Source organism: Sebastes fasciatus, chromosome 2 (assembly GCF_043250625.1).
Source record: "Sebastes fasciatus isolate fSebFas1 chromosome 2, fSebFas1.pri, whole genome shotgun sequence".
Classification (NCBI taxonomy): domain Eukaryota; kingdom Metazoa; phylum Chordata; class Actinopteri; order Perciformes; family Sebastidae; genus Sebastes; species Sebastes fasciatus.
This window is the reverse complement of record NC_133796.1, coordinates 21,973,836-21,998,978: the sequence shown is the minus strand read 5'-3', so window position 1 is coordinate 21,998,978 and position 25,143 is coordinate 21,973,836. Positions and strand designations below refer to the sequence as shown.

Sequence of the window (25,143 nt, the reverse complement as noted above, 5' to 3'; positions counted from 1 at the left end):
GTTTTGGTCTAGCCACCAACGGCGCAATAGAGAGAAAGGTCAAAGGTTCACTCCCCAGGTGCAGTGCAGCTGCTGAGGCCAAAAGCTACAAGAGCTATAAAAGCTTCTCGAACACTTTGCACTTTGACTCATAATTCCTCCCTGCTACGGTCTCTGAAGATGCAGGGAAGCCGTCTGCATGTCAGATATTAATACGATGTGTGTGCACATGCTCTCACCTAGTGGCTCGGCTCTCCGGGTGTCGTTGGGCGTCTTCTTACAGATGTAAGGCAGAGCAGACTCACAGGTCAGACTCTGCCAGTGACCCTCGTAGGCTGAATTGTACACTCCACACTGTCTGTTGTCCTTCAGCGGGCTGGCAGGCAGACCTGATGGTAAAACGCAAATTCTGAAAACTCTCGCGAGATGGTTAAGGTTAGGCATTGACCTCGAATGGTTTAGGTTAGGATAGGTTGTTGGGCAGCGAGTCTTGCGAGAGGTTTTGCAAGCTTTCCCAATTTGGGGGGTTTCCTTCTAGAAACGACAGCTTTCCTCCTCATCTTTCCTTACTCATTGTTTAGGGACCCACAAGACCCCAAACAAACTGTTATCATTATTTGTGTAAAAATAATAATAATGATAATTATGCAAAATCAACCAATTTCCTTTATGTTTTCTTTTTTTATTGGGTGTTATTAAACCCCAATATTTAGTAAAGTATTTAAGTGCCAACCCCTCCCTTTCCCACAAACTGAGCTTCCACATTCAATGGTGACAAAATAGAGAAATGACTGTAAAGTATTATTACACCAAATAAATATAATAATTTTATGTTTCATATGAAAATACATATTTTGTATATATTTTTTTCAATTATTTAAGTTTAATATGTCCTTGTATTTTCTGTTATTGGGTTTATATGAACAAATATTATATAAATAATCTTTTATACTTAAATTTAATTTAATTTAAAAAAAACATTGTCAAATCTGTATAAACCTCTTCTCAATATAATAATGGATTATTATCCTTTAGATTATTAAGAGAGGGAGATGCTAGATATCTTATGTTGAATGATGTAAAACATTGGCATATTAGATTTGATGAACTGTTTTAATGCCTGTAAGTATTTTTTTTTACATTAAATGAATCATTGGTGAAATTGTGGGACTCATGTTCTGGTAATAATCTTTCCAACGTTAAAACTACATTAGACAACATTTTTTGCATAACACATACGAATGCCAGTGCATAGAGTGAATAAATATAATATCGAGGTGTACTGAAGTGCCAGCTGAGAATGAGCACAATGCATTGTACTATATGTGCAATCATTGTGCTATTGTATTACCGACTGCTAATAAGAAGCTATTGTTAAGCATAATCAGAGCTAATGGACTGAGCCATCATCAAGGAGCCATTTTTATGGACTTATTATACGTTCATCAGTTGGAAGAATTTATGTCAATCAACGCTTTCCAACACCACACGTCACACAGTTTCTCTGGCTTATACATGTATTTATGTCATGCACACATTTTACGATCTGTTCCCACATTGTTCATCTCAAGAGCAACTTTTATGTACGCACACTTTGGAGTGCACAAAACTGCATGCGCTCTACGCAACTGTCTCTTAGCAAATGCCTTAGACAAACAGAAATGTTATAATATTAAAAAATCCCATGAAACAGACATCACCCTTTCACTTGGCCCTGGAGCAAACAAATAATCAGTACCTGTGGTGAAATTGACCAGTGATAGAGGCGCTCCATCAGACCACTGCCACCCCCGCCCATCCTTCAGGTGGTTCAGCCCAATCCACACCATCACTCCAACACTTGCCAGTCGATCTACCACAAGATACAATCACAATAATGTTGTTGACAAATCTTATCTGATTTCCGTAGAAATAAATCATCGTCTCACATGTCACTGTGGGATTTTAAAGTTATCAGGGACAGCAGACAGAGTGATAGAACAAGACATACAATAACTGAAATGGAGGGAGGGCAAAACCTAATCTGTATAGTCTTGTGTAGTTCTAGTGTAGCAATTGTGGATGTAGTGCAGGTACAGTACATGCTTTATGGACCCTGTCTGTGTTTTCTCCCAGATGCCTACCTCTGATGTACCTGTACTCTGCCAGGTTGGTGATGCTGAGCAGATTTCCACCTTGAGCCTGGCAGGTTGACAGCGCCTGACTCCAGGTAAGGATGGTGTACAGGTTGAACTGGTAACACGCACGCAGCTCCTGGTTTGACTCCCAGAAATGCTCACAACTGGAATCTACGAATAAAGTCACGGATTAAAGAGGCAGTAGGAAACTGAGAAGGAAAGAGGTGAAATGAGTCAGTATGCACATCGTCTCCAGGTGGTAGGAGTGTATGCATCATGGTGTGAAAGGTAACCATGGCCTGTCAATGGAAAAATGAGGAGGCACCCAAATGTCACTGACATTACTAACATTATTATTATTTTTTGAGTCAGATAAAATCAGCAAAACTTTCTTTATAGTCTGGTTGGGAAATTTGAGCTGATATAGACCCTAATAAGTAGATTTTTTTTTTATTTTGTGATCGTTGTGATCAAAGTATATGGTGTGCATCTTAACCAATAGGCCCTGATAGATATTATTTTATATTTTTAAAGTTTTAAAAGGTATGGTTTACAATGAGTTTTAAAAGGGTGTTTTAAAATCGGGTTGTACAGTATGAGGTACTTATCCATAGTCACTTTATTACCTACAGTAGACTGCGGTCTGCACGCCCCGAGCTTGGAGAAACAGACAGAAGTAACCGCACGGAAGCAAAGTAATGTACTGCTGTGGACAGGGCCTGCAGCAAAATGTATTTTAGCCACCTAAAAGAAAGGCTCACTTAAAAAAACAATATCAGTTTAAGTGTACGTTACATTTAGAATATTTTCTGACGGGAAACTGAAAGAAAGTCAAACTAATCTAAACTTTTTTTTGTCAACTGATTTTGGCTGCTTTGAAGAGAGCATAGATACGTTTTACTTTCAGTTCAGTTCCCCGTCAGAAAGGGCTGTCTAACAGCAACATAAAGCTATGAAAATATAGCTATTGAACCATATTTTTTATGTGGGTCTTTCTTTTAGGAGACTATGTTTTGCTGCCGGCCCCGTCCACAGCAGTACATTGCTTTGCTCCTGTGCTGGTACTCCTGGCTGTTTCTCCAAACTGGGGTTGTGCCGACCGTCGTCTACTGACTATGGATAAGTACCTCATACAACCCCACTTCAAAACACCCAAACTATCCCTTTAATTAAACAAATTTCAGTGACACAAATTGAATTTGTATTTATACACCATATGGCAATTACAGCCTTATGTGATCCTTGAACACTTCCTTTCAAAACCATAAATATGTTACTATAACAGCCTCCACTCTGGAGGACTACTGAAGTTGAGGACTGACGTTGCGTGATAATATCTGCCTCACAGTTGGCGTTTTCGTTCATCCCAAAGGTGTTGGATGGGGTTGAGTTCAGGGTCAGTCAACTCCTTCAACACCAAACTCAGAAAACCATTTCATTATGGACCTCGCTTTGTGCATTGCAATGTTGAAACAAATGGTGTCCACATACTTCAGGCCATGTAGTGTATGAACTCATGTTCATTTCTTACACTGGTGCATCTGTGTGTCCATCTTACCTTGCACCGGACAGAAGCCCCATCTTTCGGCCTCATCGTAGCGAGTGGTGGTAGCACACCACTGAAGATGGTCCTCGCGCCCTTCAGTCGTGCACTCAGAGTACCATTTGTTGTTGTATTTAAAGGGCAAAGCGCAGGGCATGCCATGTGCATTTCCCAACAAAGTGTGTATATCTGCAAATAAAACACACCTGTGTGATTTTAAGTGACAAACACCCTGTGCAGACAAGTCAGAGAGTCACTAAGATGACTGCTTTGTGTTGCGCAAGCGTGACAAATGTTAGATAAGTCAGGATATTTCAGGTGTTTACCTTCATATGGATATGCGCAGGGCCCCTCTCTGGGGGTGTTGTACCTTTTCCACTCATGATAGGAGTCTTTCTTAACCACCACCAAACGTCCGGATGCAGACACCTTCCACTGGGACGCTCCATACAGCATGTATCCGTTGCAGCGCCACCACAGCACAGGGAGGGCCATGTCACACTCAAACGTGCCTAGAGGCTGCGTCGTGTCAGACATGTTGAGGCCCAGGCACGTGCTGGTGCCCAAATTGAAGAGGCGATGTCGGGAGACCCACTTCCACAGCATGCGACGCGTGGGCCGCTCGCAGTCCTCCAGCACCAGGTTGGAGCGATCCACAGTGATGCAGCGTTTCAGCGCCTCGTTCTCCAGGATAAACAGACCCTTCTCTGGAGAGAGATGGAGGAGAGGAGAGGAGGTGGAGATGTGAAGAGGAGTGGGGTGAGAGACATAGGAGAGGAAGTGAAGAGTTGATGTGAATGTGTAACACAGAGAGGGGAGGATGGATGGATTGGTCTAGTGAGAACAAAAAAGATGTCACTGTATGATGGCATAAAAGATCTTGGATAACATCAGTTCAGAAAGTAAAGTGAGAATACAGCTTCAACCAACTTCAATAGATGTTTCTCCACCAAAACAGAGCGATATTGAAACTAGATGAAGGCCAGAGGGAACCTTTTATCTTCCAAAATGAATAAAAGTCTTTGTGTAACTGGATACTCTAACAAAACAAGAGGATGTATACTGATTGTATACAAATGGCTGTGATGAAAACAGCTGGAGGAATGATCTCTCTCCTCATGTCAATATTGCATATTGGAGAAGACAAACAAGAGTGTTTGTTCGGGGTGTATTTTCACTGTCCGTACATCCGTCCCCTGTGTTTATACTCAAATGAACTACCACAATACTAACATACACATATCATATTGTGTGTTCGGATCGGATCGGATCTGGACAAAATGAGTATCAGGACAATGGTGAGATGCAATTTGAAAACTAGGAATGTACCAATCGATTATTTTAATTTTTAAATAATCATTTGATTATTTAATTGATTAATCAATTAAAAGTTTTAGTATAGAAATATATCAGAAATTCTCTCACAATTTCTCAGCACAAGGTGACATTCAAGTTGCTCGATTTGTCCAACCAACAGTCCAAAACCCAGAAAAATGTAATTTACAATTATATTATATAACAGAGAAAAACAGCTGGAACCAGAGAATAATTAGCCTTTTCTTAATTTGATTGAACGATTAATCGGTTATAAGAATTGTAATAATTCTGTCAATTTATCAATCCATCAATTATTTCAGCTCTAATTCATCATGCAAATGATATAAAACAGAGAAATCAGCATTATCACACATGAGAAGCTGGAATCACTGAATGTTTGATGTTATTATTTTATAAACTTGTGACTATTATCATTTTAATTGATTTAATAGATGAATTGGCTAATCATTTCAGCCCTATTGCAAAACAGTATCACATGTTAACCATCTGCATGTTTCCTTATTCAGATTTCAATTCAGGAGGATTCATAATGTTTACTTTCAATAATTAATTTTGGGGGACAGCACATTAAATTCAAAATGCAAATCATATTATGAACTTAATAATATGGTAAAAAATATTATGCATTGCCATAAAATACTCAGTCAACAGTAAATGAAATATTACAATTAGCTCCACCTCGACTAACTAGAAAAAAAAATTGTAAAATTGTAAAATTCTACCTACACATTAAAAAAACATCAATAATATGTTGTAGTATAACATTCACATGGTCAATGTTTCTGCATTGAGTACTTTAAACAGTCCATATTTTGCTCATAATACTCACTGTACATGTTTCTACTCAAGTAAAATTTTCAATGCAGGATTTTTACTTGTAATGGAGTATTTTTACAATGTGGTATTGCTGCAGCAATTTAATGTTGACCTTCCATAAAGTTGAGGGTTTTCACAAGAATAGAAAACATCCTTACTGATCAAGCTCCAAAAACACTGGATCCTACACATTACCATAATGTCAACAGCATCTTTCATTACACCCCTCCACCGTCTGACTGCACACATCTTTCAAACTCCAATCTGTGGTGATCCTGATGATGTCAGGGTTACTTTTTCAGACTTTGAAAAAGTCCTCTAGAGCCACAGAAGACTTTGTACAACCATTTCACAGGCGGTTGCCTCCAAGTTCCCATCAAGTACGGTGCACACAGAACACTATAGATGACAGCTGTATTATATAGGCTACCAGTACTCCTACACCAGAATACTATCTGACACCAGCTTTTCTTTATGTGATAATTCGATGAAACACAATTGTATTTAGAAAACTGTACCATTTGAGCACAATAAAACACAGAATGATGAAGTTGTTAGAAATACACATTAACACAGATCCCTTCTAAAAGATGGCTTAAACTCAAGTAAAATGTTCAATGCATTTATACTTGTAATGGAGTATTTTTACAATGTGGTATTGCTGCAGTAATTTAGTGTTGACCTTCCATAAAGTTGTTTTCTTTTTCACAGGAATAGAAAACATCCTTACTGATCAAGCTCCCAAATCACTGGATCCTACAAATTACCATAATGTCAACAGCATCTTTCTGACTGCACACATCTTTCAAACTCCAATCTGTTAAAATTAACTTGCACATTCAGCTTCTGACTAACAGATAATAATAATTTTAAAATAAAATCACTGTTATGGTAATGTGATCCAAACTGTGGCCCAGAGGCCATCTAGAGGACTTTAAGATAGTTTAGGTGGGTCAGCCAGGAAACTGAAGAATAGTTTAATTTGCAGTCACTTTCAGACACAAAGACAACATGTTGTAATGATTATTCTGCTCCACACACACAACTCCAGATAATGATCTACCATGTTAGGACCAAACATGTATAGAGTGGGATTATTTTGCAGGAGGTGATTACAACATTAAAACAAGAAGCAGCAGATCTGCAGCCAGATGATTCAACTTACTGTAAAACTCCATGAGCTGTTTTTTCTCCAGGACCTCATCGTCCTGCTCGCTGACACACACGCAGCTCTTCGCCAGCAACACTGCTGCTACACAAACAGTCGCTACAACAGCCAGAGAGTCGATGAAACGATACAACCGTGTTAACATTTCGACGGCCGGATGCAGTGTTGATGTGCAAATGTCCGCACATACCGAGGCTCCTGGTCAGAGAAAGAGGATTTCTGGGCTCTCGATGTTTTTTTTTTCCTTCATAGAAAACTTTGTGTGCCGACTGAAGTTTTTCAGCGGGGGACCAGCGACGTCACGTCTGACGGAGGAGCTGCTGCTGCTGCTGCTGCTGCTCTCCGGTCTGGAGGTCTGGAGGTCTGCAGGCTGCATTCCTGCTGCTGCTCCGGACTGTTTTCACTGGGACACAGACACTAAACTTTATTTAGACTGAACAAGAAAGGCTCCAATAAATAAACAAATATAGGTGGATACATACATACATACATACATACATACATACATACATACATACATACATGCATGCATGCATGCATACATACATACATACATACATATATACATACATACATACATACATACATACATACTTGCATACATACATGCATGCATACATACATACATACATACATACATACATACATACATACTTGCATACATACATGCATGCATACATACATACATACATACATACATACTTGCATACATACACGCATGCATACATACATACATACATACATACATACATGCATACATACATACATACATACATACATACATACATACATACATACATACATACATACATACATACAAACATGCATGCATGCATGCATACATACATACATACACACATGCATACATACATACATACACACATGCATACATACATACATACATGCATACATACATACACACATGCATACATACATACATACAACTCCGTAGACCACCCAGTAGACCACCTTCACACCAAAAACTGACAATAACTGCACTATACTGTATATTATCATTATCATTATTATTACTCAGGTGTAATTCATGCTGTGCAATATTTTCAGGTGGAATTTCATTTCATTCTCACTGTGCAATATCATTTTCCACTTTTGAAATTTTGTTAATAGTCTGTTTATTGTCAATACTGTATATACTGCTCCTATTTTTATACTTCTTTCTTTTTAAATGGTTCATATTTTGTTTCACTTTGTTTAGCTCTTTTTTTTGCTGTGTTAGCTGATGCATCTTGTTTTTTGCACTATCCCCTTTGCTGCTGTACACTGCAAATTTCCCCACTGCGGGACTAATAAAGGAATAGCTTATACATACATACATACATACATACAGTGGTAGCCTACTTAAGTATTGTACTTTTAAGGTAATTGTACTTTGCATGAGTATTTCCATTTACTACTTCTATAGGCCTATAGGCCTACTTCTACTCCACTACAATTCAGAGCCAAATACATTTATCTGAATGCTATAGTTATCCTAGTTACTTTGCAGATTCAGATTACTGTAATAATGATACAAAATATAATCAACAAAGACAATATTATGTAGGCTATAAGACAAGATAAGGTGTAAGATAAGATAAGATAAGATACTTCATTATTTTGCTTCACTTCATTATTCTGACAGCTGTAGGAAGTACCAGTTACTTCACAAATTAATATTTTACATTCAAGTCATATGATGAACTTGATAATGTGGTAAAATATGATGCATTGCCATAAACTACTCAGTCAACAGCATATGTAATATTACAATTAGCTCCACCTCGACTAACTAGAAAAAATAATGTAAAATTGTAAAACTCTACTTACACATTAAAAACTGGTGGTCAATATTTCTGCACAGAGTACTTTAAACAGTCCATATTTTGCTCATAATACTCACTGTACATGTTTATACTCAAGTAAAATTTTCAATGCAGGATTTTTACTTGTAATGGAGTATTTTTACAATGTGGTATTGCTGCAGCAATTTAGTGTTGACCTTCCATAAAGTTGGGGGTTTTCACAAGAATAGAAAACATCCTTACTGATCAAGCTCCAAAAACACTGGATCCTACAAATTACCATAATGTCAACAGCATCTTTCATTACACCCCTCCACCGTCTGACTGCACACATCTTTCAAACTCCAATCTGTGGGGATCCTGATGATGTCAGAAGACTTTATACAATCATTTCACAGGCTGTTGCCTCCAAGTTCCCATCAAGTACTGTGCACACAGCACACCATAGATGACAGCTGTATTATATTTATATAATTTAGATAGGCTACCAGTACTCCTACACCAGAATACTATCTGACACCAGCTTTTCTTTATGTGGTAATTCGATGAAACACAATTGTATTTAGGAAAAATGTACCATTTGAACACAATATAACACAGAATGATGAAGTTGTTAGAAATACACATTAACACATCCCTTCTAAAAGACGGGGCCATGAGAGTATGTAATAATGCAGGACACTAATCTTGTAATTTAGTGGTGCTAATTTGCAAATAATCAAATTACCCAGCTAAACAACTGACAGAGTGAACCTGAGGTTTCAGGGCCCCGGGGCAGTTTGTCTGGTTGGTAATCCAGCCTTGAGTGGAGAAGGAGAAAATGCAAACACTCAAGTGAAGTACAAGTACCTTAATACAGTTCTTGAGTAAAATAATGCACTTTGTCATGTCCTGGATTGAGAGAATAAAGGGATGACTCTCTTTAACAGACTTTACAGCCCCAATGTAAACAAAATAAACTTTAAATTGGGTTTCTTAACGCCAGATCTAATCAATAACTGTCAGGGTATTTACATTGTAACATATAATTATCCTTGAATGCTGAAAGTCATTTCACAAAAAGTCAAAATTCAACTTTATTTATGTGCCATGCCACTAAAAAACTCAATTATCAACATCGAAGGCTCAGCCTTTCTTTACAATAAAACAACAAACACAGTATTTTTTTTAAAAATCGTAAAAATCCACCTGTATATTTACATTCATTAGAATAAACCAAATATTTTTTCAGTAGTAGACCACTCGTAGTGTAGACTCCTCCTTTCCAAGCTGCATGTTACAGTAGACAAACATTTACGTTTGCAGGATCATGCATCAGGAAAGTGCAGTGTTTAACAGTACATCGACAGTGCACTTTTACAGCAGCAAATTCATCATGTAGTGTTTGTCTGTTCACAGTGTTGTCTACTGTGTTATAACATCTCTGAATCAACACAGAGATTCGTATAAAAACAAATATAAAATATTTTAGTACAATTTTTTCCTCCCTCTGTCTCACACTCACTCACACACACACACACACAAACACACACACCATACTATTTCTATAACACACACACACTTAAGTGCATTCAGATGTCCAGTTTATCATCAGTAGTGATCCAGTGTAATGATCTTTTCTCTCTCTGTGTTTTTATAAGTTACATTTTTGAATGTAGACGTTGAGCTTTTGAACAGAGGATTGGTCCCCTGAAGAGAGACAAAGAAAAAACACAAATTAACATTCATAATCACTTAGAATTAACAAGATGAAACCATGAATCATTCAAATATTATCACCAGGAGATTAAAGATTATAGGATATTCTATATTTTTATTGTCAACAATTACCATGAAAAGACAAAGACCAACAATGTTCCCTACCAGCCTGTCTGTGGCTTGTAGTCCTAAACCCATTTGTTCCCACTGAAAATGTAAATCTTTAAAAGGACACTAAAAGGTCACAAATACATACTTTTATTTTCTAAAAAGACTCAGTATTTCCTAAATCAGCTGGGCACCCGAGTTTTTAGTAAATGTTACTCAAAGAGAAGTAAAGAGTGCTTTTGTTGGGGACTATTTTTTGCTGTAGATGGGGTGAAAGGAAATTAAGTTTAGGGGTTAACTTTAAAATTAGTGCCGGATTGCCAGGGCCATTACTCAAAATCTGAACACACAGCTATGATGCACATATTTTTAGATTCGGTGTGATATACACTTTCCATGGATATCATTATCTCCAATGTCACTGTGAATCAATAGCCTTAATCCTGCTATGAATGCAAAAACAACACTCCTTATAACTCCAGAACTTTCCTGAGAATCATGTTTTTAGGTTATCTTCAATATTAAAGTACTCTAGTAATAGTTGTCTGTACATCCATGTGTACATTGCAAACAGGAGCTGCTAATAGATAATTCGGCATACTTTTAATTGTGCCAATTTACCAAAAATGTAAATACATAGGCTAAAAAAAAGGGTTCATGTTGTAGCCTACAGCTTACTAACTGACTCCTTGGCAGCATTATACTTCCTGTTTACATCTCTCAAAGCATTATGGGAACTGTAGTTCCAAAACTTAGAGCATGATTATCCCCCAAATTGAAGAGAGACAAAAAATAATAATAGGAAGGAAAAATATGTTAATATATTTTTTTTCATGTTGCACTATCAATATTTTGTTTACATTAGAGTAGATTGGTGGCAGCAGTGGAGGTTTATTGCACAGAAGAATAAGCTATATAAGGATTTGGCTTGTTAGTAGGATCAATTAATTGTTGGTTTCGGTGTTTTCATGGGATTTGTTGACAACATGAAAAATATAGAACATTAACAGCCATTTATCTTACCGTCTGCCATTTTGCCTTTGACCTCTCTGCCTCAAACTTGGCCACTTCTTTGCGGTCGTGGACCGACACCAGCACTTTCCACACAGCCAGCAGGATCAGGCCGATACACACGATGGAAAGGGAGACCCCCAGAATGATCATGGGGATGTCGGGAGGCTCTGGGCAACCTGGGACAGGATAGAGGACGAGATGAGACTCAACCCGACCTTTTGTTTCATCTGTTTCCTACACTGTTGTAAAACTTACCATACATCTGTAGATCATAGGCAGTTGTCCCCGTCTCATCTCCTACCACATTAAATGAGATCCAGCACTCATTCTCCGTCATCAGCTTGCATTGCATAGAGGGGCTCTTGTCATAATCTGAGAGGAAATGTGAACATAAATATCCATAAGGAAGGCATGAATCCATCGTATATCATCTTCCCTTTCCACATTGTGCTGAGAATGTAAAAGGATATACTCGCCTCTGTTGTGCTGTCAGTGTGATTTCCATATCAAAGACTACAATCTGGTGTGTGTGCATGTGTGTGTGTGGACCACACCATTGTATTTCACATCTGAAGCCTGAAAATCCTCTGTGATAATCAGATATACCTCTCAGCTTGCACAAGTATAGCGGGTTTAAAATAATCTCTTCTATAAAGGAAGACGGGGTCCTTTGGCCATTCACATGCACTACAATAGCTCTGCCTGTACGACAAGGTAAATAATATGTTCCCCATTGTCCAGGGCTGCCTGAATGGACATGGATGGTGTTGTGTTAGAGAGGGTGGGCTTCAGAGAGACACCCGAGTCGATGCAGGTCAGCATTCCTCCAAATCTCTGACCCATGGGGAAACTTAGCATGGCCCTATGTTGATACCACTATCAAAAACACTGAGCTGAGAGAACAAACTCCAGCGACAACAAGCATTTACAATACAGGTAAGTGATCATGTTAAAAGACAGGTGTATATAGAGTTAAGGTTGATTTTGAAACATAATAATACAAAATGTAAGAACAAACTTGGCTGCTGGATGAAAACTTAATACTGTAACTTTAATTTTGAAGATCTTTATTTCAACTTTAAGAGGCTTACCTTATTTATCGCTTATTTTGCATGTTTTAGCTCATTAAAATCACATCATAAGTTATGTCCTTTAATTTCTTGCCAGTGCAATATGAATATCAACATGCTCAGACATGAAACCTGCTGGAGATTCTTCAGAGGGAAGATTTACTGACCTTGTTTGCTGTCAGTGTTATATCATTGTCAAGGACTGTTTTGAAAAATCCTCCTTGTTAATCTCTTCCAAGAAACCCTGCAGACATCCAGGTTTGGCTGCCAAAAAACCCAAGCACTGCTCAGCTACTGTGTGTTATCAACAAACCTGGATGACAAGCAATAAGCAAACATGGACACTCTTTGCTTTGTGGAGGCCATTTGTTAAGTTTCAGGTACCAATGCACGAGAATTTAAAAAAAACAGTCCATGCCCAAAATGGCATTAGATGTTATTGTCACATGAAGGGAATAAAATATTCCCTGTGATACCTGGACTATCTGAAGCAAGTTTCAAGTATCAGCTGGTTGATTTTCACATTGTATTGACATGACCTGTAATACGCGGCTGCTTGGTAAGGTATTAAGTGAATCTAAAAACATATGGTGTGCTTTGGATAGATAGATAGTACGGCTACAACTAACGATTGTTTTCATTGTCGATTAATCTGTCAACTATTTTCTCAATTCATCAAGTAGTTGTTTGGTTTTCAAAATGTCAGAAAATTACGATCAGTGTTTCCCAAAACCCAAGGTGACGTCCTCAAATGTCTTGTTTTGTCCAAAACTGAAAGATATTCAGTTTACTGTCATAGAGGAGTAAAGAAACCAGAAAATATTCATATTTAAGAAACTGTAATCAGAGAATTCAGACTTTTTTTTTCTTAAAAAATGATTCAAACCGTTTAATCGATTTTCAAACTAGTTGCCGATTAATTTATTAGTCGATTAATCAATTAATTGTTGCAGCTGTACCAGATAAGTAATATTTAGTGTAAAACAAGCAAAATCACTGGTATTTTCCTAATTTGAACACCTGCATCCTTCTACAATGTTTGAACAAATTATTATTATTCTTTTCAGTTTATTAAACCTTTTTCAAAATCAACTATATAAATTCTAAATTTGATACGTTTTGACATATACTATACAAGAGCTGAATAGGCGACAAATCAATATGATCGTTTATCAAACTTCAGGGAAATCATATCATGATGATTTGATCTCAAAATTTCAGTTTTCCAAACTGATGAATCGGAGAACGCTCCAGTTCAAAAATGAATAAAATTGATGATTTAAGTTTTTGTTTGACAGATGCAAAGCTTTTGTTCTCATGTTATGCATAACAGTGAAACAGTTTATTTCATGTCTGATTTTGCATGCATTAACATATTGTGATCCATGTTAGGAGATATAAATATTACAGTATAGTCTCAATAATGATTTAAACCATATTATCCAACCCTACACTTGATATAAGCAACAAGATAAGTGCATAAAAGAAACTGTACTACATTCAGTAATTTCTATAGGACGTGCATCATATTTTAAGCAGTGTTGCTTCTCAGATACAGAACAGGTGGATTGTGGAGTCCTTTACCTGCAGATGTGTTGATGGAAATTTTAGGGATGCTGCACTTTTGATCACACAACTCGGCATCTTCCTTATCTTGCAGATGACACTCTACACAGATCCTGGTGTCAAAACAAGTGGAAAAATAAAAGGTCAGGTTTTCCTTAGAGATGATACAATACCTCTCCGGAAGCTAAGTTTTAATGAGGCTTCAATCACTGACAGTGAGTACAAAGAAATCACAGTATTGGTCACTTATCACAGTTTTCCCAAGGCTTCGCTCGCTCTCTATAACCTATAACAGTGGTATCAAATGGCTCTAGCCCTGACAGCTGCTTTACAATGGAGCAAGGAAATCTCCTGGTGCTGTGTTGGGGACATTAGCTATCTTTTGATGTCACATGGAGGGTGTAGACACATGTGAACAAGGGGACCTGAAACTGATAGGCCTGTACTCAAAAGAACAGACGGATCATGTGGCGCAAGGATACAACATCTTATATCTTTCAGGTAAAGAAACAACAATTACAGAGGTAAAGCTGACAAAAGCCTCTACATTACATCCGACTAAGAGCTGATGGCATCAAAGTGTTCTCACCTTGCAGAGCTGCAGGCGTCTCCACATGTTGGGCACTTCTCACACTTGTCCCCAGATGCTCCAGGTACAGAGCAGACACAGTGGCCACACTCACATCTCCCCCGATCGCTGCAGAGAGCGCCATCCTCTGACATGCACGCCTCAGTGCTGGTGCTGCAGTTACAATACTCTCCGGTCCAGCCGCTTTCACAGTGACACTCGCCGCAGTCACACACCCCGTGGCCTACAAGCACAAAATCACTAAAGCAACAACTCAAAAAGCACGTGAATGATGTATCACATTCATCATTACTCACCTCCACAGAGCTCCCCACGAAAGCGAACACAGGAGTAATTGTCACACTCGCAGTATTGTCCGTAGATGAGTCCAAAGCTGGATGCATGACACACACACTGTCCGCAGTAGCACTGCCCCTGTCCATTACATATCTCAGACTCATTGCTTGCGAGGCAGTTGCTCAACAAAGCCTTTTCCTCATTGCATTCACACTCTGCTCCCAGGAACCCCGGCTGACACACACATATGCCACACTGAAAAGCCCCTTGGTCCTCGGTGCACCGGGTGCTGTTTGCTTCAGGAGGCTGCCGGCAGTCGCACGAGCAAAGAGACTCCAGTTCCACCTCCAGACTGTCCCGTAAACCCACTGGTTTGAGGGAGAAGTGGCGAACTCCCGACACGCATCCTGGGAGCTCCACAGTCACGTTGAACACTACCTGAGGAGCAAAGAAGAAGTCCATAAGACCACAACTCACAATGAATTGATCATAACAAGCTTATTCCTCTTTGTCATAGAGCTCCATTGTTGTCACAAATCTATTATAACACATCAATGAGCCACACTGTTGCAGTGGATGACATGTTCCTACATTGTGAAGAATGTGAGCACTGTAGTTAATTTTGCCCACATTCACCAGCCTACTGCCATAAATATTCACCAAATGTGTATTCATCCACCTCTGAGAATACTCCCAAACAAATGCAATATTCACTCCTCTTTGAGTGACATTTACGAAAAACTACAGTGCCCAACTATTTTAGGAAATTATTTAGCATATTTAAAAAATGAAACTTTGAATTTGTAACCCAATTTTTAAAGAAGATTGTTTTTTTAAAGAGGAGAAAAAGTCAGAAACTATTGAGAGATGAACAAACGCATTGTAGGTTTTGATACCAATACAAAAATATATAATATCCTCAGCTTTATCATTTTAATTCACAAAAATCACCAAATTAAACCATAAGATAAAATGTGTGCTGCAACTAATGATTATTTTAATTATCGATTAATTTGATTAATCGATACTATATCAGAAAATAGAAAAAATAATTCCATTATATTTTCCCACAGGCCGAGGTGATGTCATTAAATTGCTTGTTTTATTCAACCAACAGTAAAAAACCGAGAGATATTCAGTTCACTATCACATAAGAAAGAAAATCAGAAAATCATCACATTTGAGAAGTTGGAACTCGAGAGCGTTGGAGACTAATCGGTTATCAAAATAGTTTCATTATCTAACGTTCGACTAATCATTGCAGCTCTTGATAAAATAGAGAACACATCAAGCTTTATGTGGTGATGTATCCTGATCACACATTGATGCTCTTTTACGTTTCAAAAGGGAGAAAACTGAACAATTAATCACAGGTGCTAAGGCTCAGAGGGAGAAAATGGCCTCACAATTGTATTTACTAGGCCAACAGGAAAGAAACGTTGGTGTCATATTTGATTTACGTAGTAAATGTCATCAAATTAACTTTTTTTTTAATCATCTGAAAAACGTAAACTATCTCTCTCTGAGAAACACTGACTGACTGGCTTGATGCTTGTAATGCACTCCTATCTGGTTTACCTAAACAAGTCATTAATCAGCACTCTGATAGACTGCAAACACCTATTTTAAAGTCTGTTTATCAGTTGCCTGTAAGTTCTTGTATTCATTTTCAAATGATTTTACTACTCCATAAATCAGTGGTCGAAATCGACGGTCTTGCATTACTCTTCTCTGAAATGCCTTTAATGTATGAACCATTAAGGTCCCGCAAGTCCTCTGTCACAAAACTTTTAGAAAGTGTTGGACAAAATCCTTCCGTGCAGCAGCTCTTCACTTTTATGCTCCAAACAGGAAAAGGAGAGGGGAGGCAGAAGCACTGATATCTTTAATTAAGTTTAACACCTCCCTTTTTAGCCTGGTGTTTGCTTTGACTGCTTTATGATTATCATGTGATTTTCATCTTTTATTGTTTTTCACTTTGTTGTAGTTGCTTCATTTACTTTATCATTTTTATTCAATTTCACTTTTATCATTTTTATATACAATTTATATCATCTTATATCTCTATGTTTTTTTTCTTTTCTTTATTTTTGGTGTCTGATTATTTTACTGTTCCTATCTTTCTACTGTCTTAACACTCTTATCAGTTTGTAAGTCACCTGTAAAGCACTTTGAACTGTGCTAGCCTGTTTGAAAGGCGCTATAGAAATGCACAGAAAGAGAAGCTTAGAGCAAAACAACTGACCGTCTCTCCAGGTTTGATGTTGGAGCAGCGTTTTTGATCAGGGAGAACGCTCCCGTTTGGACAAATGGCTGTAAAGGACATCTGGAGCTCTTCTGTGTCTCCGAGGACCTCCAGTTCGATCTCTGAACGCAGTTCCTGGAAAACAGCACAAATATATTTCAGCACCTTGTATGGAAATGCAATTGACAGCACAGATCTGGTACTTAACAAAAGGTTTTCATCCCTGAAATAGCAAAATAAATATTGACTTCTATTATCATGAAGTGGGGATTTCCAGGGCTTTAAGTGGAATGACACTTTCACCCTTCGCTGACCTGTAGCGTGCTGAAACAGTTTGAAACCACCTATCTGGCTCTTTCTTTTTAGATGAGTCATCATCCCAGGTGTGCTGTACGAAGCACCTGAGGAAAGGGAGAGAGCTAACCTCAGCTGGAGGAAACACTGTGTTTGTCTGTCTAATGAACTCTGTGACGGACTGTCTGGGTGCTAACGGAGGGGTTAATTGTGTGTTTCCTGTAGGCCTGTAATTGTACTATGCCTTCAGCGTTGCTAAGGAGGAGAAAACACATGGGATACACCCAATTGAAGATGGATTAAAGTAAAGTAGGTAAAACAGATTCAAAAGACTGTTATTCATAAATATTTTGCAGGGAATTTAAAGCGGGGTGGCTAAAATATCTATCCACTGAGCAACAAACATTAATCCTAAATCGCACGTAAGTATAAATACTAATCATGTGTCTTCTATCACTTACTAACCCTCTGTTTTTTATTTCCATTTAAAAACCACAACTATCAGTGTGATAACAAGGACTCCTCTCTTCAGTGTGGTTTACGTGGCAGAGTCTAAAAGTGGGTGTAAACGACAAAGCTTATGAATTAATTAGAGGACTTGCCACTAGTCACTGCCGCCAGGGGGGATTTACAGAAGAAGGAGAGAGCAAGAAGTAGACAGAGAAAGAAAGATAGATTGATAGATAGAGAGAGAGAGAGTGGGGGAAGAAAGAACAAGTCAGAGTCAGAAGGGACGAGCAGATCAAACAGCTGGGACAAGCAGAGACTTGCTGTCAAACATGCTGATGCAAAGAACCGGTTGGTAGAGGGGAAAAACGTAATAGACGAAAGAACGAAAGAGGAAAAGCAAGAGACTGAGAAGGAATGGAGAAGGCAGAGATACTGACTATTGACTGTGAAAAAATAAGATGTACAGACGGTTAAATCATGCATGCTTTATGTTCATACTTGTGTGTTTGTTTGAAAAGTTTAGATGTCAAATAACTGAATTCAATTACATTTAACAGTTTTACTGCTTTTATAATGGCAGGTATTTTCTGTCTAATTTCTTATGACCAGTGACTGCAGCACACACACATGCAGCCTACCCGCACGTCCAGATCACCAAGACTGTTTATTTACCTTGTATGCTGTTATAATCAGCTCCAGGATGTTCCGTGAATCTTTTGCCAGGACTCCAACTGTGGCGCCAGGTATGAGATTTGCATAGTTCTGTGAAAAAAAAACAACAACAGATAAACATTAAAGTCACGGTGAGCAATGTGGGCAGACTTGGCTTGTGGTCCTGAAAGCAAAGAAAAGTACAGAAAAGAGCCGGGGGGGAGAAAAGAGGGCTAGTTCGAACAGGTTGAATGAGAATGCAGCTCCATGAATAAATATGCCAACCTCAGTAAACACATTGTGCCCACACAAACACTTTCCAGTTCTCTAGTTTGGACCTGGAAATGAATACATTTATGGAATAAAGGTGTTACCTTATAATTGCCTTTCTGTTCTTCTGTCACAGCAAATATCAGTAAGATATTGTTCTCCACCACCTTATCAATCAACTGACCAAGAGTTGGATACTCCTTGAAAAGAAATGGAGAATGTCAAGAGTGAATGTGCTTCAAGGCCGTGACGATGCATCACAGATGACCCTAAAATGACTCATGAATTGAATGTCATGAAACTGAGGTCATAGAATGGGAAAGAACCACAACTATTATCGCATAAATATAAAAACAAAGTCTTTCTAGAGACAAACATCTGTGGACTCACCTGCACTGTGGACATGGAGTATTCGTTGTTGACATCCAGGTGACACTGGCCATCGTTGGGAATCACGATGCCGGCCATCTTACTGTCCATCCCAAAGTGTGAGTCAGCATCACTGACAAACACCAGCAAACGCATCGAGTCATTCCTCCAGCCTATCTTGTCCTATCAGGAGACACATTATGCTGCTCATCCTTTTTTACATCAATCAAATAATGGAGCTGACAAGACAGAATCACAAACCAACATCTAAGTTCACATCTTTTAAAATCTAAATCTTACCCCACAAACAGCTGCCTGCATGACGGCGTCAAAGCCGCACTCTGGCCAATCAATGTTTGCAGATACGCGCTGCATTCGGATTATCTCGTTGAACTCGTCGGTGCTGCTCGTCAGAGACAAGACGTGTTTGTAGCCAAACGTTGGCAGGCAGGTAAAGCCAATTACATTGCTGCAACAAAGCACAAGTCAAAAACAAAGTAAGCTTCCCTCATGCTGAAATGTGAAACATCAGAAAAGAGGATGTTGTTGAAGGTCATGTTTTAATGTTGATGTACCTGCAGGGGTTGGCCAGTTCCTCTTGTGTGATGCTGATGAATGGCAGGACGGGTTTCTCCACAAAAGAGCCAAAGCCCATTCGAAATTTACTGGTGAGCTTGGCCATCTCTTTAGATAAAGAGGAGCCCAAGTCTTTGATCATCTCCAGATCGTCAATCATGGATGCTGACAGGTCCATCAGGTAGTAGATGTCCACAGGATAGTCCTCTGTGTGTTGAATCTTGACCTGAAAAGTCACCTCACTGCCTGTGCAAAAAAACAAACCTCAATATTTCTCGTCTGGAAGCGAGGAACCACTTCATCAAACCACGTCATCAAATCAAAATGCCCTACCAGGTCTCAGCTTGAGTGCCATTTTCTGTGGGGAGATCTGTGTGCTGTTGACGTTGCCCGTCTTCTTCCCGAGTGAGCGATTCTGCAGGATCAGGCCTGTGGAAACAGGGAACTGCAGCTGGTCCCTGGCACATCCCTCTTCTAGTAAGATATCCAGTGTGTCACATCTTTCACTGACTGAAAACCAGTCTGTGAAATTCTGAGAGGTGAAGGAAAAGGTCACATGTTGTGCTTGTTTGCTGACGGAAGATTGTTTTATGGCATGCCATAAAATATGAGTTTTATTGCAATCACCAGGTGCAAAATCCAAGCAAGTAATGTCATTCTGCTCACCTGCTCACCCAAAAACCATATGTTTTGAAATGCATTATGACCACCTGCTTATATGTGTGTGTTTCTTCATACATGCAACCCGGGCTGCTTACCTCCTGTGTGCACCAGGCACAGTGAGAACTGAGCTGCAGACACTCATCACAGGTCACAGCGGTGCCAGCTGAACATGATCCTGCACATGAACACAGAGCACAGAGTTAGAGTGAGCGTGTCAACACCGAGCAGAGATATCTGAATTTTAAAAAGTGTGTTAAGTTTTTTGGATCTGATAAAATTGAAAAGTTTAATTAAAGATGTTTATTAACATGTGATAAAGTGCAGATATGCATAGATAATAAGAATAGAAAGCTTTATTGTCATTGTATTAAATAAACGAGATTCACAGTTGCCACATCTAGTCAGTGCTTTAAAACAAATACTTGACAAGACTAAATGAGGCAGATAAAACATATAACAGGTAAAACACACACAGTTATAAAGTAAATAAAACAGGTAAAGTAGATGTAATAAATAAATATAAACAGAAGTGTTACACTAGAAGTATAAAATATAAAAATAGATGTAATGTAAACAGAGGTAATTGCACTTGTAAAATAGGTAGGTTAGATGTAATAAAATAAAATGTAAACAAAGTTGCACTTGAGGTGTATATTGCATCAAGGATATATTGCAGAGATCTGAATTTTAAAAAAAATGTTTAAAAGTGTGTCAAGTTTTTGTACCTGATAAAAAATGAAAAATAAGACTTTAGATTGAGATTTAATTAACATGTGATAAAGTGCAGTTATGCAAAGATAATAAAACCGCTTTGCTTGCATAAAAAGGTTTTTCCCCAATGAAACACTAGTCATAAATACCAAACCAGCATTTGTGGCTTTGCTCTTGAGTAACTGTTACTCTTTGTTTTTCGCATTATAAAGGTGTTTTGTGATTTTGTGCTTACCCTCCACGGTGTTGATCCAGTACCGAAGAATCAGGCTCAGCAGAATAAGCCCCATTAGTCCGTGAGGTTACTGGTTATGAAGAAACAGAAGAAGAATATCTCAAGTTGTCTCATAGTTACAGGAGTGAAACAGATCCAGCGTCATGCCTCCTCTGCTCGGCCGAAAGTGGACTACAGAGAGGTGAGAAGCTGCACTACCTGGATAGAGGAGGAGGAAGAGGAGGAGGAGGAGGAGGAGGCAGAGGAGGCTGCCTTTACCTGCGCTGCCTTTTATGTTCACTTCCGTCCAGGTGAGAAACCAAAGACCGCAAACTGATTTATTTTCAAGAGTTCATAGTCTGATAATGAATCAGGTTTGTTCCCACCACAGTTAGTCATATCCACAACTCATAAATAATACGAGATAAAGAGTACAAGGAGGAACATTTATCAGATTAAACAAGTTCAACATCAGAACAAATGAACATAAGAACAATCCTTCTGTTGTTCTTATTCAGACTGTTTATTTATAAGTTAGTGTAATTTACATCAGTAATCGTTTTGGGTCCTGTTTTATATATTTTTTTAGCTTACATATATTGTTGTTGTTGTGTGTCACTATGTTTTATCAATGTTTTTAAGTTTTAAATTGCCCCTAGAGGGATTAATAAAGTTGTTTGAATTGAATTGAATTGAATGATATAGAGCAAAGAGAAAAGAGCTAAAAGTGTTAACCTGGGGGGCTATGCTTCTGCACTGACACCATCGGTCCGGACGGCGTTATCAGCTGCACCATATGAGCGTAGTGCAGAGCAGCGGCCATGAGCTAGCCAGTGGGGCACGCTCACATGCACAAACATGCACTAAAAGGTGCGCACGGCTGGCCCGGCTATGTAAACTGTAAATGTAAATGTGACTTCATTCTCTGCTCAGGTAGACATTACTCCTCTATACCTTTCAATAGCAAATCGTTGTTTGCTGCTATATTAATGCTCTGAATAGTGTATAGAGCACCTTTAAAACTAGCTCTTATGTAACAATATAACATTTCTATGCTGAATGAGTACTTTTACTGTTAATACTTTAAGTACATGTAGCTGTTAATACGTCTGTATTTCAAGGGGAACTACGCCCATTTTCACAATTCATATACACGTATGTTATTCCTATGGTCTAAGACAGCCCAAAAGATTTGAGTAAACATGAACAACTCTCTCCCAAATCCAAAAACTAGAGTGCTAAAACTCCAATTTGTGACGTCATAGGTATGAAGTCTGGAGCTGCTCCATAGACAATGAATTGGGAGAGATATTAAAGATGACACTGAGAGCACACAGAGGAATGTTCTGAGTATATGGGAACATTTTCTGTTTCACAACTGACAACACTGCAATAGAATAAAGCTCATTGGGGTATAAAAAAGAAAACAAACATGTTGTGAGTCCACAAAATCAGTCTCCCATTCATTGTCTATGGAGCAGCTCCAGACTTTATACTTGATGACATCAGAAGTTTGAGACTCTCTGGTTTCCGGCTTTGAGAGAGAGAGTAGGTCATGTTCACAAACCCATCCCCTGCAACGATGTAATAGACTCGAAATTAAGTTTCACTCTAATAAAATGGCTTAATCATTGAACTGAAGAGGAATAATAAAATACAGACAGGCCACACCATGAGCAAATACAGCCTGTATACCCCTATAGCCCAGACACCATAACAGAAGATTCGTTAATCTTTAACGACACAAGCACATGAATCATTGTCTCACAAGAATGTTTTCAACTTGACGATTGACTCAGGACAAAACCAAGCATGCAGGCCAATCACAAGATATGAAACATGAGCATGAGTGTGTGCAAGTGTTGTGTGTATAATACGAGGGGGAGGAGGGTGGAGCTGCGTAGGTGTTGAATCATTGACAGCTGCAGTGCAAATATCGCTGCTTGTCCCAACTCAGAGGAATCTCACAATTCAGCACCACACCCCTCTGGATCTGGGTGAGTCCCATCTGTCACCCCAAACCAAACCCCACCTCCAAACCTCTTATACTAATCCCTCTCTTCTTCGTCTCCTCCTTTCTTCTCTCAATGACACCCCTCTCTCCTCAGCTCTCTGTATTTTGATCCACCTTAACCAGTAGCCTTCTTGAAGTGTCGGTCTGGGAAATTGCCATTTTATGTAGGCTATACCTCTTTTGCATCTCGTTTTGTGTCTGCCAATCTGTCCTCTCCTCTCCTCTCCTCTCCTCTCCTCTCCTCTCCTCTCCTCTCCTCTCCTCTCCTCTCCTCTCCTCTCCTCTCTCCTCTCCTCTCCTCTCCTCTCCTCTCCTCTCCTCTCCTCTCCTCGTCTGTCATTATTTTCTGAATTTCTCAAGAAATATCTCAGCGTGATGCAATCAAACACCATTTTTTTGTAACTTCTCAGGTGATTTCATGTCCTGTATCAAAGGATGATCCTTAAGGTGTAATAAGGTGCCACAGTTGCACCATATTACTCACAATTCAACCTGACTTTAATCTAAATTTAAAACCGGTTGCCTTTGCAGAATGTTTCATGGAAATGAAGGAAATCTGACAGTGGCGTTTGAAGTACATCATGACAGGATTTTTAAAGAGTATCTGCCTCATCAGAAATTCAACAATCCATAAATTACTCTCCCACATACCTCTCTCTCAGCACCACACGTTTACTATGCATAGAAATGGAGGTTCACATTAACCCTGCAATGAGCCAACTCACCTTCAGGGGCGTCCTCTGATATCATGCTGTCTCGTCTCAGTCTGTCTTCCTTGTCATCAAGTGAAAAATGGAGAGAAATGGAGGAGCATCAGGAGGCCAGTACATTCAGTCCTATTGTATCCCAGCAGTCGTCAGAGTAACAGTAAACCTATTGTAACGGCGCCCTTTATGAAGCATGGCGCTAGGGTGACCCTGCTGCCCATGCTCCTTGGCTCATGTGTGCTTTTGTGTGTGTGTATGCTTCTGGAAGTGAGTGAGTGAGTGTGTGTGCCTGCATACTGGGGTCATGTGTGGGTGTTTGCACAAGCTTCAACTTGCCAGTGTGTGTGCGTGTGTGCATGTGTGCAGGGGGAGGCTGAGATGATAATGAGTGACAGTAACAACTGCTGGCTGTGAGACCTCCTCAGGAGCCGGTTTCTTTATTAAGAGACGACGACCTGACTGATGTGATAGTGTTGCGCTCTAGAGGCTAAAGCTGAACTGCAGCACAACTCTCCTGACTCAAAGTAATGGTCTTTGTGATTAGTCTGGATTGTGTGTGTGTGTGTGTGTGTACGTGCACATGTTTGCTCAAGTTCAATTACTTCCTGCAGTAAGGAGGAGGAGGAGGTGGGAGCCGAGAGAGGGAGTGCCAGTGCTGTAATACTGCCTCCTTCTTACAGAAGTATGGCTGGAATGCAGGTGTTCGCATACATGAATATGTGAGTGGAACAAAGTAATAGAGCATAGGCCTACGCTATAAAACAATTGAACATTACATACCTCAGAAATCTCACTGTTTTGTCTCAGAGGGCTTTACAATTTGTACAACATGCAACACTCTCTATCCTTAGACCCATGGTTTAGATAAAAACTAAGAGTTTACTGCCATGCTCAC

The 25,143-nt window shown here is 39.1% G+C and overlaps 3 protein-coding genes across 5 annotated transcripts in view; 1 reads left to right on the top strand and 2 right to left on the bottom strand.

The window, feature by feature from the left end:
• pla2r1 (phospholipase A2 receptor 1) overlaps window positions 1–7,326 on the bottom strand; it is a 30,782-nt gene extending 23,456 nt beyond the window's left edge. The window contains exons 1-6 of the mRNA XM_074614325.1: window positions 6,959–7,326; window positions 3,966–4,346; window positions 3,655–3,828; window positions 2,103–2,267; window positions 1,718–1,831; window positions 219–368 (exon numbers count right to left, since the gene is read on the bottom strand). Coding sequence (XP_074470426.1) covers window positions 219–368; window positions 1,718–1,831; window positions 2,103–2,267; window positions 3,655–3,828; window positions 3,966–4,346; window positions 6,959–7,106 — 1,132 coding nt within the window. The 5' untranslated portion in view covers window positions 7,107–7,326. The remainder of the gene's footprint in view (window positions 1–218; window positions 369–1,717; window positions 1,832–2,102; window positions 2,268–3,654; window positions 3,829–3,965; window positions 4,347–6,958) is intronic.
• psmd14 (proteasome 26S subunit, non-ATPase 14) overlaps window positions 1–25,143 on the top strand; it is a 187,859-nt gene that overhangs the window by 127,936 nt on the left and 34,780 nt on the right. The gene's annotated exons all lie outside the window — the stretch shown is intronic.
• On the bottom strand, window positions 9,824–24,490 carry itgb6 (integrin, beta 6). Of its 3 annotated transcripts, none has more exons than XM_074614293.1 (16): window positions 24,267–24,490; window positions 21,549–21,618; window positions 20,698–20,777; window positions 20,273–20,471; window positions 19,939–20,185; window positions 19,664–19,832; window positions 19,385–19,546; window positions 19,099–19,194; window positions 18,746–18,835; window positions 17,330–17,464; window positions 15,105–15,522; window positions 14,809–15,031; window positions 14,238–14,332; window positions 11,839–11,955; window positions 11,593–11,759; window positions 9,824–10,452 (listed from the first exon to the last, which is right to left on the bottom strand). In XM_074614293.1, exons 2-16 carry the CDS (start codon window positions 21,601–21,603, stop codon window positions 10,354–10,356), a joined length of 2,352 nt encoding a protein of 783 aa, XP_074470394.1. In that variant the 5' UTR covers window positions 21,604–21,618; window positions 24,267–24,490; the 3' UTR covers window positions 9,824–10,353. The 3 variants fall into 3 exon arrangements, with proteins under 3 accessions (XP_074470394.1, XP_074470415.1, XP_074470405.1); XM_074614314.1 differs by having other exon boundaries at window positions 11,844–11,955; window positions 24,267–24,487; XM_074614304.1 differs by having other exon boundaries at window positions 15,105–15,518; window positions 17,326–17,464; window positions 24,267–24,485.